Source organism: Enhydra lutris, unplaced genomic scaffold, assembly GCF_002288905.1.
Source record: "Enhydra lutris kenyoni isolate GAN:26980312 unplaced genomic scaffold, ASM228890v2 scaffoldscaffold113, whole genome shotgun sequence".
Classification (NCBI taxonomy): Eukaryota; Metazoa; Chordata; class Mammalia; order Carnivora; family Mustelidae; genus Enhydra; species Enhydra lutris.
Window position 1 is genome coordinate 418,636 of NW_019154197.1, and position 15,540 is coordinate 434,175.

Sequence of the window (15,540 nt, forward strand, 5' to 3'; positions counted from 1 at the left end):
GTGTCCATAACAAGGGAGCAAAGGGCAAGTACAAACTAGAAACCAGTGAATACAATTCACAACCATAGCAGTAGCCATTGATTCAAAGAAACTAGTGATTTATGTTAACAAATTATCGTCAGCATTCTGTTTTTGGTCATGTTTTATCATTTTCTTGTTTTGTTCCTTTGTCCTTCCTCAACTTACAGAGGTCAAATTTAGCAGAGACATTCACAGCCTGAAATTACCTGCCTTTGCTTTCCTATTTGCTACTTTCCTATTGCTACTTAAAAAATTACCACAAACTTAATGGAGTAAGCCAACATAAATTTATTATCTTATAGTTTTGGAAGTCAGAAATCTATAATAGGTCAGGCAACGCTCTGTTCCTTTGGAGACAGTAGGGGAGAATCCATGTCCTTGTTTTTTCTACCTTCTAGAGGCCACCTGCCTGCCTTGGTTCATAGCCCCTTCTTCCAATTCAAAACCAGTAGCTGAACATCTTCAAATCTCTCTCTCCCAGACCTCTGCTTCCGTCACCACATCTTCTCTGGTTCTGACTCTCTTCCCTACCCCTATCACAAAGATCTTTGTGATGACATTGGGTCCATCCACATAACCTAGGACAATCTCCCAACCCAAGACCCTTAGCTTAATCACATCTTCAAAGTCCCTTTTGCCATGTAAGGTAAAATATTCTTAGGTTTCAAGGATTAGGATGTGAACATCTTTGCAGAAAGAGCATTGTTCAACCTATTAAGCCAGTATCTCACAATGAGATAATTTTCATTTTTCAGCTTCTCGGGAGAGAAAACCATGATATATTTTTTCCAGTTACTATTTCCCTATACTATTGTACCTCTAAATAGTTAAATGTTACTCTATTCTCAGTCTCAAAAAGCTCAGATGATCTTATACTGAGCATCTTCTTTTTGCTTCCATGCTGTTTGCATAACCCGAAATGAGCTTGGTCAACCAGAAAGCTGCCCTGTGCTCTCTAGTTTCGTGTGAATTTCTTGGCTCAAGCTTCATGGAAATTGACTTAACCTTGCTCACAAAGCCCAGGTCATGTGGTTTGAGAATAATTCTATGCTATGCCTCTGTTTCTTGCTACAGCAAACTAAGAGGCTAATTCTTGACTTCTAAGTGAAAGAAAGGTGATTCAGCTGTACAACAGCCATTCCATTCTTCCTCCTCCTTCTTGTACCTTTATCCATGCACATAATTATGAAAGAACATTTGAATTATGAACCTTTCCTAAAATACCAATTGGTTCTAACTCTATACCTATTTTTTTAAAGATTTTATTTATTTGACAGAGAGAGAGAGATCACAAGCAGGCAGAGAGGCAGGCAGATGGGGAGGGGGAAGCAGTCTCCCCACAGAGCAGAGAGCCTGATGTGGGGCTCGATCCCAGGACCCTGAGATCATGACCTGAGCTGAAGGCAGAGGTTTAACCCACAGAGCCACCCAGGCGCCCCTCTATACCTATTTTTTGACAGATGAACTCTTTTTCTAATTTATGATATCCTAATTTATGATATCTAATTTATGATACCTGATATCCTATAACTATTTGACTATTTCCACCACACTTCCAATATACATTAGCTCATTTGATTCTCACGACATTCTTGTAGGACAGGCAGAGCAGAGGTTATTATTAGCATTTTTTGAATGAAGAGGCCGCAGGTAGAGCCGGGATTAAATAGTTTTCCTGACTCCCAGGCCAGTGAGGTCCATGCCCCAACTACCTATGTAGAAATCAAATCAAAAGATTCAGTGACAACATCTTGTATGCCACAGCACATCAATTAATTTGACATTTTATACCTTCCCAAGTAAAATTTCCACCAAGATCTTTTCTTGTACTGTGACTGTGTTGCTAAATTATTACTCTCCACACTAAAAATAAAACAAAACAACAACAACAAAACTTTACTTATTATCTCACAGGGCTGGACTGGAGGGGACAGTTAGAGCTCATTTAAAGCACTGCTATGTCTCATTGAACACTTGATCTAAACCATTCTGGACAGATGAACCCTTGAAGTAGCCTTGCTCATGAAGATTTGGGTTAAGAGGTAACATGATCTCTATATCTAGGTTCTTCTGGGTTCTAGACCTCAGGGTCATTCCATTCCATTCCATTCATCACTTAGTATAATTGCTTCCAGCTTCAGGCCTGCCATAAATTCCTTAATTTTTCCAAGTTTTACAATTACCTTGACTCCACCAGCCCCGAAAATAGATCTTCACAAGCTGAAAAAGATTATCAAGTCATGTAATTCCTTTTCTCCAGGCCAGACAATTTCCATCTTTGCATGGTGGTTTCATTCCTGAGTCCTTGACCTGCAAGGAGAAACAGTAGTGGGAAAGCTGCTTTGGGATCCAGTGGAGGGAAGGAAGACCAAAGGCTATGGCAGAAGCTGCTTCAAGTATTATCTCTCTCCAAGCTCTTTGAGAGTTTCCAAGGCCCAATACTTTTGAGAATCAAATGAGAGTCTCTTATAAAACAACTCACCTCAGCTCCTGGGATGTAGGAAACGCTACATAAATATTAAGTAAAATTTTTTAAACCCCACAACCTTACTTATAGATGAGGAACCCAAATCCCAGAGGTGGGAGATGCTTTGCCCAGGGTTTTTAGCTAGTCAGTGGCAGAGTCAAACCTTGAGCCTGTTTCCTGACAATCCCAACACTGTTCTTTCAACTACTGGGTTGGGTGACCTCTACACCACTCTAGCTGGCTGCTCTAAATTCACGTGTAGCATCCTTGCTAAAACCTTATTTTCCACATGTTGGTTATTCTAGTGCTAATTTAATTTCCTGATCTATTGAGCCAGGTCAAGTTACTGTCCTTTCTTCTAGTCTGAGCAGTGAGTTTAAAACTTGGCATGTGTATAGAGCCATAGGGATGGAAATGACATTGAGAAACATCACACACTGAGGAAGGGAAGGGTCATCTTTTGTTTACTAAATGGCCTTCACCGTCTCTGTTGTACCCCAAAAGCTACCGATCCCTTTTCTGGACACCAACTCAGACAAGAAGTTTCTCTTTGTTGATAAGGAGGTCGAGCTATTACATTTTTCTGTTTGTTCAAATCCAATTGTTCTCTGGAAATTTTGAGTAGGACTAAATTAAACAAATAGTATTGCTATGAAGAACATTAGAAGAAGTAAATATGGGGCGCCTGGGTGGCCCAGTGGGTTAAGGCCTCTGCCTTCGGCTCAGGTCATGATCTCAGGGTCCTGGGATCGAGTCCCGCATCAGGCTTTCTGCTCAGCAGGGAGCCTGTTCCCCCTCTCTCTCTGCCTGTCTCTCTGCCTACTTGTGATCTCTCTCTGTCAAATAAATAAATAAAATCTTTAAAAAAATTTTTTTAAATTTTTAAAAGAAGAAGTAAATATTATCACTGAGTTGAAACAAGAGATAGCACTCTGAGTAAAGAATTTTAAGATTATTTTCCTCCCCAATATGGAATCACAAAAAATCAGAATTGGAAAGGATCTTAAAGATTGTCTGATTCCATACTCGTTCTTTGCTGGAATCTCATCCTTGTCACCGAATCTTCAGTAATAGAGGATCTTGGCAAAAATTAATCTGATGAGTTTAGAGTCCCTTCTTGAAACTAGGTTTAGAGGGAAGTTAAGACTCTGGATGAATAATTCGCATCTCTGCTTGAATCCTTCGAAAGCCCAAACAAGCTTCATTACAAATTCCTCTTATTTCTTTGTGTGCAACAAGCTCTCCCAGAAATAGCCTCAGTGAAACAGCGTATTTGCATCAAGGAAAAATGTTCTTCATAATCAGGATAGGTAGTGGGATCTTTTAGGCAAATCACCACAACTCACTCCACTCTTCACAGCCAGTCGCCAATGTTCTGCTGAGACTCCTCATGGCCTCCGCCCACTTACACAGGGAGATGATTGTAATAATTGTTTAGAAAGATGGTTTTCATATCACAACACTATGTGAGAGGGCTCCATTCCAAAAACAGATGTTTTTTATGTTTAAAAAAAAAAAAAAAGAACTTACAGTGACCCAGGCAGCTTGGAAAGACAGCTCCCGTGTAATGCTCTCCATTAGACAGAGGCTTAGTCTGACAGAACTTCAGTAAGTGAAATTGTGAGCTAAATGCAGGTTACCTTCAGCCTCTGCATTCCCACCTCCTGTTCATTTCAGGGCCCTCATCACCCCTGTGTTATTTTCTCCTTCTATTCAATCCTATCAAGACCTACTCTCAGGAAAGAGCCTGAGAGTCCTGTAAGTGATGGGTAAAACCTAGGTGTGGCCTCTTGTGGGGGCATTTCTATTGCAGTAGGAGACAAAGGTACAAGGCAGGAAGGCACAGTGCGGCCATGGGGCCATGGGGCGGTGGGATGTGTTCTTTATACCTTCACTCAGTATGCTCTGTGCCAGGCATTGCTTCAGGCACTGGGCAGACAACAGTGAACAGAAGAGACCCAGTGCCTGCTCTCAAGAGGCACATAGTGTACAGTGGGGGAAGGAAAAGATGGGGGTCTGGAAGGGACAGTCACTCTTCTCAGTGCCCCGAGACGACACTGAGTGATCACTATAACTGAATTCATGCTCAGTGCTGATGTCCACATTTGTCACCAGATATCATCCTTGGATCTCTCCTCATGTCAACTTAATCTTCGTACACATCATTCTTTTAGGACTTACTTAGGGCACAAATTCACAACAGGTAACTTTACACTGTACAACTATGAGTAATAAGTAGCAGCCTCCCAGAAACGCCTTGTACCAGATCCATATCACGTCAGTATCACACAGAGTCTCTGAGAACATGGTTTGGAGATCCCCTATCCTCCAAATCATTATAATTAGAAATCAATGAAGTGGTCTCACAGAGTACCAGCTTCTTTGTAAATCAGATGCTTTAGAAAGCAGAATGCTCTTTTAAGGCCACTTGATGAATAAAAGCAAGAACAAGAACTACCAGTCTGTCTAAGGCAGAAAAAGCTATCATTTTCCTCAAATCCCAGGATGTATAGAGAGCAAATCAATGAATGTGTGGAAGAAGTGTGGAGAAGAAGAAGACTGTTAGTCCTAATATCGCTGAGTGGGGCAGGGTGTCCAAAGCATGTGGAGGGATCAAAGAAGCAGATTTCAACTCATTCATTGGTGGGCTTTAGGATCTATTTGTTGGGGGTCCTGATGTGTAAGCCCCCACCCCATTCATCTCTGTCCTATATCTCTACACACACCTCATTCACTCCATTCACAAAGGTGTTCAAGTCCAAGGACAATCAATAGGCCTTAGGGCTAGAAGACAGAGCTTTTGACAGAATGTCAGAAGAGAGAAGAGCTGAGATTTCCAACTTAGTGTGCCCTTTTCCTTCTTTTGAAGTTATGAGTTGCTTCTTCCCCAAAGCAGCTACTTTGGCTAGAAGGGCCTATAGCTGTTTCCGACTTGGGAAGGACCCCATCTTGGGCCTTTTGGGGTGGGTGTCAAGAAGATCTCTGGACTTGCTTTTATAGTGGGCTTTAGATGAGAGGTGTTGGGGTCTATTTAGCTCACAATTGGCTCCAATTACTAAAGCCACACCTCAGTATTGGGATTTGTGGCCAGAGATTGATGGCAATAAGTAGTGGACATTTTTCTGGACTTGCTAAGCATATGGTCAAATTCAATCAATATTTGCTAATAATAAATATTTGCTAAACCAACCACCAAAGTCCTTGCCCTCATGGAACCTATGTTCTAGTAGGGGACAGATAGTAAACAAGTATTTACTCTAATGTCACATGCTGACAAGAGAATAGGGCAGAAGGGGGCTGTTTGACAAGATGGTCATAAAAGGTCTCTGTGGAGAGGATATATAGTCACAGGGACCTACATCAAATGAGAGAGGGAGCCACATAAATATCTGAGGGAAGGGGGCGCCTGGGTGGCTCAGTGGGTTGAGCCTCTGCCTTCAGCTCAGGTCATGATCTCAGGGTCCTGGGATCGGGCCCCGCATTGGGCTCTCTGCTGGGCAGGGAGCCTGCTTCCTCCTCTCTCTCTGCCTGCCTCTCTGCCTACTTGTGATCTCTCTCTCTGTCAAATAAATAAATAAAATCTTTAAATATATATATATATATATATACATATATATATATATATGTATATATATATATATATATATATATATGGAAAGGATTTTCCGAGAAATGGAATAGCAAATACAAAGACTGAGAGGAACAAATTTAGCAAGCTCACCAAAGACTGGAAAGTCCAATACCATCAGGTAGAGAAAGCAAGAGGAGGGGAGGCAGGAAACAAGGTAGGGGAGGTAGCCAGAGACTGAGGGCTGTTTTAATAACCTTTGTGTCTCCAGGCTTAGCAGAGGCTTTCCCTGAAGCCCTGTGATCCACCAGGCAGTTGAATCTGTGTCTCAGTTAAGTATCTGGATGTGACCAACAATGGTCACATCCAGATACTTAACTGCTTATCTAAATTGCAATAGAGGAAGAGAAACCAGCATGTCAAGAGACTGAGTGGTTTGTCTCAGAGCTTTCCACCGCTCCCCTCATTCTCTCACCATCCCTAAAGACAGGACAGATTTATTGTCTCCATTACAGAAGCAAGCAGCGGATGCGCCACCCTAGTCACAGGGCTAGATGGAATGACGGAGCTCCTGCCCCTGCCTCAGCCTATGGGCTCTCATTCTCATGAATTCTTACTCTGGATAATCTCATCCTCCTCAAGCCCAGAAAGCTTGCTTACTTTGTAAAGACAATTATTTTATAACCATAAAACCCCATGGTCATTTGCACATCTTTCAAATGTCAGCTGAATCATGTAATCTGTATCTAGATTACTTATGATATTTTTAAAAAGATCGAGAAATTAATCTTCCATCAACCTTAAAGTTTTTCTTTAGTAAAAAATAAAAATCAGATGGGTTTTAACATCTGTTACCCAAATAAAAATACGAGTTAGTTCTAAATAAGCATTAGGTTCTATCAAGTCTAATAATATTTTTCCAAAATCAGGGTGGAGGAGATATTCATTAACTCATTCCCCAGCCGTTTTTTTTTTTTTTTTAAGATTTTATTTATTTATTTGACAGAGAGAGAGAGAGCACAAGCAGGGGGAGTGGGAGAGGGAGAAGGAGAGAGAGAGCCCGATGTGGGGCTCGATTCCAGTACCCTGAGATCATGACCTGAGCTATTTATTTACTTATTTGACAGAGAGAGAGAGAGAGCACAAGCAGGGGGAGTGGGAGAGGGAGAAGGAGAGAGAGAGCCCAATGTGGGGCTCGATCCCAGGACCCTGAGATCATGACCTGAGCTGAAGGCAGACGCTTAACTGACTGAGCCATCCAGGCGCACCCCTGCACCCCCAGCCATTCTAGTGATGAATGACTGATCATTACCAGGGCCTTGATGATTTGGGGACACATCTGACTCCCTATGGCTTTCAATTTTTGTTCATAGCTTTACCTTCTGAAGCCACCCTGAGCCATCGATCCCTTTTCTCTCACCTTGACACCACATGTCCCTATTGCCCTCTGCTCATGAGCAGGCGTCCTCTGAGCTCTCTCCAGATGCCGGTTTCCGGGCTCTTCGGCTTCCAGCCTGCTGCTCTGCTGTGGTTCATCAACAAGTAGTTCCATTAAACGTGGTGCCAAGGATTAAAAATGATTACACTTGTGCTGTCTCACCAGCACGGAGACGTGCTATTGAAGCTGTTTTCACTGTTTCTTCCTCATTAGGTAGTGTCTTTTTTATCCCCCCCAACCCCCAACCGCCGCCCTCTGGCCCCTTGCTTGCCACGGTCCTTACTATTTGTGGATAACATCTAGTGATTTCCCTTTTCCCTTTCCCGAAAATGTAAACAGGCTCAGTGTTCGGTCCCTGATCTTCTATTTTCATGCCTCATATAACCTTTGTTCTCCATCTTGAAGCTTTCTCTTTGGGCCTGTGTTTTTCTTTAAGTGTGTGGCATTTGCTACAGTGATCAATTATCCTAGGTAATTGCTCCTCATTTGAGCATCCCTATTCTTTCTCATTAAAGACCAGACAAGATTACTGCCTCTCATTGACCAGGTGCGCCAGATCTCTTACTTGGCCTCAATTTGCCATTTGGCAGTTTAGGACTGAAACAGAGACAGAAGTAAAACCAAGGAATCACTGAAGTAGTAATTAGTTAAGGTTTATTGTGCACACGCCAAAAAAGGGCAGTTTGCAAACTGGGAGCCCTGAAACCAAAACATAAGCTTGAGACTCAGAGAATTTTGTTATAAAGCAGCTTAGGGAGCTCCGAGGGAGGGACGGTTAATTCTTAACAGGGATTGGTAACAACATTAGAATTTTCTTCAATGAAAGTGAATTGGTTAGTGGTTACCTCCTATCAGTTTGGGGGAAGAATTTAAGTTTCGGTTATGATGTTCAGAGGCATAAGCGCGATGTGACCCAGGTCGTTAGCCTCATTTGTCATGCAAAATAAGCTAAATTAAGCTTTGCTTGTATGACTAAACTGGCTTTTGTCTGGCTTAGGAAATTTTCAAGTCTGGTCTCTGTGTGTGCTTGATTTGAGCAGTGCTTTCAAGCTCATTCACTGAGGGGCCTTGTGCTTGCTCAGTGGACAGCTGGCTCCTCTGTTCTGTGCCCGCCCTGCAGTGACACACTGATGTCACCCCCCTCCCCCCCACCAGCTCATTCTTCTGGGAGCCTCCCAGGGATCTGCTAACCATGCAAGAGGGAACACTTCTGTTTGTTGTTGTTGTTATCATTCACTGTTACAAACCCAGTTAAGCTTTCTCTCCTAGTTTCCAGGTATCTCGGGAAGGATGGTCTACTTTGTCTTTCTGAGTTTGTAAAATGAGCTAATGGCCCCTTCTCACCACGTCTCAGCTACACTGGGCCCTTTAAACTCCTCTAGGCGGTGCCTCGTGTCTTGGTTCATGTTATTGGCCACTGTTAGAAATGTGATTTCTTCTTGCTTATCAGACACATCCCCTAAAAATACACATGTTAACAGTGCCTGTGCTGCGTATTTAAGAATTCAGATGAGTCAAAAGTGGGCATTCAGGGAGAGGACACTATGGACTGCTAACTTAAAATTCCAGTCAGCAACCCTTTGGAGATGTAAATTGAGGAAGCCCTCCTTTTGGACAGCTTAATGATCTGTAGTTAATAGTAAGAGGCTGCTGGGCAGATGCCATACAGCTGGGCTTACGTTAGCCTCTCTCAGCTCTCCAAATTACCCCATGATTACAGCCATTGAGATTCAGCATCCTACCCGGGATTCTGTACCCAAAAGCACGAAGATCTGGCGGTGGCTTGTCAGTGTGGCCTTTCTCTGCACACCGTACTGCCCAAGCCAGGGACTGGTGCCTTCTCCCCGGTCCTCCTTCAGGCCGAGCCATCGCCTGCACCGGCGTTAGCTCCCCAACAAGTCTGGGATGAAGAGAATGCTGGACTGAACTTCTTCTCTTACTTGAGTGCCCCCAGTTTCACTAAAGTTGACAGAGACTGCGTGTCCTCTCTTGGTAGGAAAATATAAGCCTGGAAACCATACAGTACCTAGTTCCTGGAGGCAGTTGGCTTGTTTTTATGTCTTATATGTAAAAGTGGCTTGGGTTACTGTGTGTTGGGATGGCAGGTCCATTGAAAAGTCCCAGGGTCTTGTTATCTTCACCCAGAAACTCAGGTGAGTTCAACAACCACCACCACAAAACCACCCATTCAAAATGGGCAAAGGACTCATAGAGACATTTCTTTTTTTTTTTTTTAAGATTTTATTTATTTATTTGACAGACAGAGATCACAAGTAGGCAGAGAGGCAGGCAGAGAGGGAGAGAGAAGCAGGCTCCCCGCTGAGCAGAGAGCCTGATGCAGGGTTCGAGCCTAGGACCCTGAGATCATGACCTGAGCCGGAGGCAGAGGCTTAACCCACTGAGCCACCCAGGTGCCCCTCAGAGAGACATTTCTTTAAAGATGATGTACAAAGGGCCGATGAGCCAATAAAAAGATACTCAACATCACTAATCATTAGGGAAATACAAATCTAAACCATAATGAGGTATCATCCCACCCCCATTTGAATGACTAGTATCAGAAACCAGAAAATAACAACTCTTGACGAGGTTGTAGAGAAATTGGAATCATTGAGCCCTGCTGGTGGGGACACAAAAAGGCGCAGCTGCTGTGGGAAATAGGATGGCAATTCGTCAAAAATAGAATGACCGGGGCCCCTGGTGGCTCAGTGGGTTAAAGCCTCTGACTTCAGCTCTGGTCATGATTTCAGGGTCCTGGGATTGAGCCCCACATCGGGCTCTCTGCTCTTTGGGGAGCCTGCTTCCCCCCCCCCCGCCGCTTCCTGCTTGTGATCTCTGTCTGTCAAATAAATAAAATCTTAAAAAAAAAATAGAATGACCATAAGACCCAGCAATTCCATTTCTGGGGATACACCCAAAAGAATGGAAATCAGGTCTCGAAGAGATGTTTGTACACCCTCGCTCATAGCACCGTTATCCCTCATGGCCAAAAGGTGGAAGCCACCCCAGTACCCACTGATGGATGAGTGGAACTGTGGGTACACCTACAATGAACAGGAGTCAGCCTTAAAAAGGAAGGGAATTCTGACACATTCTACAACAGGAATGAACCTCAGAGCCATTGCGCTGAGTGAAATAAGCCAGTCACAAAACAACAAATCCTACAGGGTTCCACGTACATGAGGCACTTAATGTAGTCAAATTCATAGAAACAGGAAGTAGAATCGTGGTTGCTGGGGGCTGAGGGAAGGAGGCATGAAGAGTTATCCTTCAATGGGTACAGAATTTCCCTGTGACAAGATGAAAAGAATGCCAGAGGTGGACAGTGGTGCAGGTTGCACAGCCACGTAAATGTCTTTAAGGCCACGGAACTGTACACTTAAACATGGTTAAGGTGGCAAATCCTACGTTATGTAGATTTTACCACAGTTTTACCACAGTTTAAAAAAAAAAAGGCTCAGCGGAAGGATGCCATCTTCTCTCAGCAATCCAGGCTGTTGAGGGAGATTAGAAATAAAAGGAGGAAAAAGACCAGCTGAGGTCTTTTTGAATTTATGTGCAACTAATTACAATTTTTTTTTTTTTAACAGAGTCATTTTTCTCTCAAGAAGGGAGCTGCAGCTTTGGGGATCGGAACCGACAGCGTGATTCTGATTAAATGCGATGAGAGGTGAGTACGCATCTGTAGCCTCATTGGTTGGCAGTTTGTGACTCCACACCTGTCTCTCTTAGTCCAGACGCAGGCGTTGACTGTGGGGTGGGGGGCAAACCCGCCTCCATCCCGCCTTGCTGTTCGCTGTTTCTTTTTCATGTGGGCTCTTGCTTGGAGTCCTGGGGTGTCGTTCTTCAGTGCTGTGGAGCCTTCCATGGCCCTTGACTGAATTGGAACCTTTGTTAAATCAGTCACAAGATGGTATGGGGGTGATTTTGTCACCAGGGTCCTTAAGCAACAACCAGCGGTTTGAGCATCGATTTATGGAAGTGTCGTCATTCCAGGCGCCGTGGATGGTGTGAGATGGATGGACCGATTACAGGAGTGGGGACAGTTTAGTAAACAGGAAGTAAATGATGCCCCCAGAAACTCATCCACTTCGTGCCGGAACCAAAGAGCTCTCCTAGGGAAAATCCCTGCCTTACTGGGTGCCCAAACCTCATAGGTAGTCTGGAAATAGGTGTAGGATTAAAAAGCATTTCTAGAATATCCATGTAAATCTTCACTAGAACTGATAAAGAATTAATTTAATCTCTAAAGAATTGAGTAAGCAATTTCACCAAATTAGAAGGAAGCTACTCAATTAGCCATCTGTTTTTTATATGTATTTATTAGGCAGATTTTATGTTTGCCCACCATGTCTTTAGGTTCCAGAAAAGCATAAGGCATCATCCCGTTTCCCTGACAGTCTGTGATCTAAGGGAGATGGGGTGGCACCCGAAGGACACAGTTACAGGGTTGAATCCTGTGGCACAGAACACCTCTTGTGTAGATTGCTAGAGCTTGGAAGGCTCCGCACAACAAGCAAGACTTGTGTTTTCAAAGGGTTTTCAAAGTGAGGGATGAACTGAATGGATGGAGGGGAAGTATGGGCGCCATCACAGAGGGCTGAATCCCACAAGCAAAGCCCCAGAAGTAGGAGTGAGCTTGTGGGGCTCCAGCGAGGAAAGCGGTATGACCAGGGGTGTCCAGGAGGAAGAGCCATGGCAAGCCTGGTGGGCCATGTGGGATGTTGAAGGCTCAACAAAACACACGGTTAAGGATGCATCTCTCTCCGGCAGGGAAAATTACAAGGGATTGCCATTTTCTCGTCCACACTTTTATGTCTTGCCTGATCTGATTTGGTTGTTTGCAATGAACACGTGCTACTTTCACAATCAGAAAGAAAGAGGGATGTTTTATTTTTCCTTGTTGTGGTAGGAGGAGGCTAAACTTAGCACTTGAGTTTGATGGATCAGTAATCAAGGTCACCTGAAAGCATTTTTTTTTATCCGAGAAGGGCATGATGGAAACCATCCTTCAGGAAGCAAGGCAAAGAGAGACCTGGGTCAGTGAGGCCGGCTGTGAGGCTTTAGCATTAAGACAGATGGCAGATTAGAAAAATTGGAGCAAGGCTGGGACATTTTGAAGAAGGAACTGCTTGTGGATTTTTTTTTTAATATTTTATTTATTTATTTGACAAAGAGAGACACAGAAAAGGAAGAGAAGCAGTGGGAGTGGGAGAGGGAGACGAAGGCTTCCCACTGAGCAGGGAGCCTTATGTGGGACTCGGATCCCAGGACCTTGGGATCCTGACCTGAGCCATCCCTGAGCCGAAGGCAGACACTTAACCCCTGAGCCACCCAGGCGCCCTGGAACTGGTTATTTTTTAAGACTTTTCCAAGATTTTTTAAAGATTTTTTAAGACCAGTACTCTCAGATACTTAAGAACTGAGATTCAAGAAGAAAACTGGCACGGCTGCAAAAATTAACAGGGAATAAAGGTTTAGATGACTTTAATATTTGTTCTTAATCTGTAGCCAACTCTTATATGGAGCCTAGAATTCAGGGAAGGATGGTCTAGACAGGCCCTGTTAGCTGACCTACTCCATCTTCTAATCTAGTCTGGTTAGCAGGTGTTCTTGACCTTGAACCCCAGTGGGTGAGGGATGACCTGGGAGAACAGAGGGTACTCCTCACGCCACTCCTCGAGGCATCAATGTCACTGCTTCTACTCCTGTGAGAATCAGGTTGTAACGGTGCAAGAGGGCTTGGGATGAGCCCACCAAACCAGGCAGCCAGGCATTCCTGGGAACCAGAGGCCGGCCTCAGGACTACGGATGGTCTGAGGGCAGAAGTGTGCTCCAAAGAGAAGTGCAGGCCTGAAAGAAGGAAAGGCAAGAAGGAAAAGCAAAAAAGTTGCAGGAACAGGGAACGCAGATGAGGCTGCCAGGAACAGATGCCGAAAGATGTCTGTTGTTCACCAATAGCAGAGAAAGGAGCAGAAAGCAGAGCATACGGGGAAACCGGTGGGGTCTAAAATAAGTGGCTAGCCATGTCACCTGAAATTTTTAGGTCAAAGAATTTTATGTCACCAGTTTCAGAAGCCAGTAAAAACACTAAAACACAATGTTAAAACAATGACTGTTTGTTTTTGTTTTTGTTTTTGTTTTTCATAAAATACCTCACTTTCCCCTGCAAATCCTCCCCACCCCCCGCCCTACCCTGCCACATACATCCGTTGGGAGGGGACACAGGGAAGGGACTACCAGGCACCTAGGGCTATGGGGGCTTTTCCCCCTTCTGGTCATGAGCCTTGTGGGATGGGGAAGGGAGGAGAGAACAATACAGGAGGAAGAAGAAAGAGCAAAATGAAAAAGAAATAAAAGAGGGGAGAAATAAGGCCCAGGAGGGGGAAAAAAATTGCAATGGAAGTACAAAGTGAAGCAAGGAGGAAGGAAGTACAGTTGAAAACGTGGGGGGTCAGGGGCACTAACACCCCCACCCCTTGCAATCAAAAATTCACATATAACCTTTGACTCCTCCAAAACTAAACTACTAAGAGCCTACTGTTGACCAGAAGCTTTACTGATGACATAACCAGTCAATTAACACATATTTTGTATGTTATATATATTACATACTATATTGTTACAATAAAGTAAGCTAGAGAAAAGAAATGTTATTAACAAAGTCATAAAGGAAATATATTTACTGTATTGTATTGTATTTATCAAAAAAATAGCCATGTGTTGGGGGGGGCTCCGTTGGTGGAGCAGGTGACTCTTGATCTCAAGGCTGTGAGTTTGAGCCCCACAGGGGGGTTACTCAAAAATTTAAAAATCTTTAAAAAATAGTATCTGTGTGTAAATGGACCTGCACAGTTCAGACCTGGGAGCAAGAAGCACATGAGAGGTTTTAAAGAGGAATAATGATCATTTTTACCATCTAAACAGCAATACATGCCTTTAAAAAATACAAAATTACAGGGAAAAATTGTCTTTCCACCATCCAAAGATAATCAGTAGCACCAGACGGTGTCTAAATCTTGAAACTCTTTTTCCAAGCATAGAGGTTTGGGTTTTTTTCTTTTCCTATTTTAATTTACATATTTGTGACCATGTTTCTTTTTCTAACTAGACATGATAAGTATTTTCCCACGTTATTGCAAACACACTCTACTACAAAACCTATGAGAAAGCATGATAGTGCGTTGCAGGGCAGTTTCCAGAGCTGGACTCTTTGACCCCCCTCTCCCTTCCTGTCTCAGCTCCAGTGCTAGCTTGGGTAAATCCCTCTGTGCTTCTCATATTTTCTTATCTGAAAAAAGGAAAAAGTAAGGGCCCTGTTTCATAGGGTTGTTACAAAGATTAAATGTGTTCACAAGTGTAAAATACTAAAAATGATATGAAGTAGTAGAAAGCAAACACAAAGTATTACTCCCCCCCAATTCATTTCCCTGTTTCTGGTGTTGCTATTATAAATAATCCTTCCATCTTTCATTGAACATGTGTGCCCAGGCTTCTCCATTTAGCATTATTTCTTAGTATAATTGCTAACTTAAATTATATGAGTATTATTAAGGAAAGTGATACATCAGGCCATATTGGCTTTCAAAATGTTTCACCAATTTATTCTCCCAGCAGTATTGTATGAAAGCATGTTGGGGGAAAAATTAAAGCTGTATTGGTAGCTACATGTAGTCTTTAATTCTGTGTTGATAATTCACATCATCTCTCTAGACTAGGTTTAACACTGAGAGTCTGGCCTAATAGCTTAAGTGAAATTGAAGTATTTCAGGTCAGGGGCCAAGGAGCAGGCTTTGGATAGTCATCTGTAGCCACCATTCCAGTCAGAATCAGTTAAAGCATGCTTGGCAGCCATTTTGTTTTTATTAATCATGTCCTTGTGAAAGTTAGATGTGTGGGTCAGAAAATCCCTTGAGGCTGACAAAGGGCATATCTGCCTTCTCATTTCTCCTAATGTACTTTGCAAAGTTCATCCAGGTTTTATAAACATAAACCTGGACCTGCTCTCAAAAACATTCATTTCTTTTTTTTTTATTAACATATAAT

At 43.2% G+C, this 15,540-nt stretch overlaps 1 protein-coding gene across 1 annotated transcript in view; it reads left to right on the forward strand.

The window, feature by feature from the left end:
- LOC111139699 (glutamate decarboxylase 2) overlaps window positions 1–15,540 on the forward strand; it is a 71,970-nt gene that overhangs the window by 13,445 nt on the left and 42,985 nt on the right. Inside the window, exon 8 of the mRNA XM_022492029.1 lies at window positions 11,085–11,164. Coding sequence (XP_022347737.1) covers window positions 11,085–11,164 — 80 coding nt within the window. The remainder of the gene's footprint in view (window positions 1–11,084; window positions 11,165–15,540) is intronic.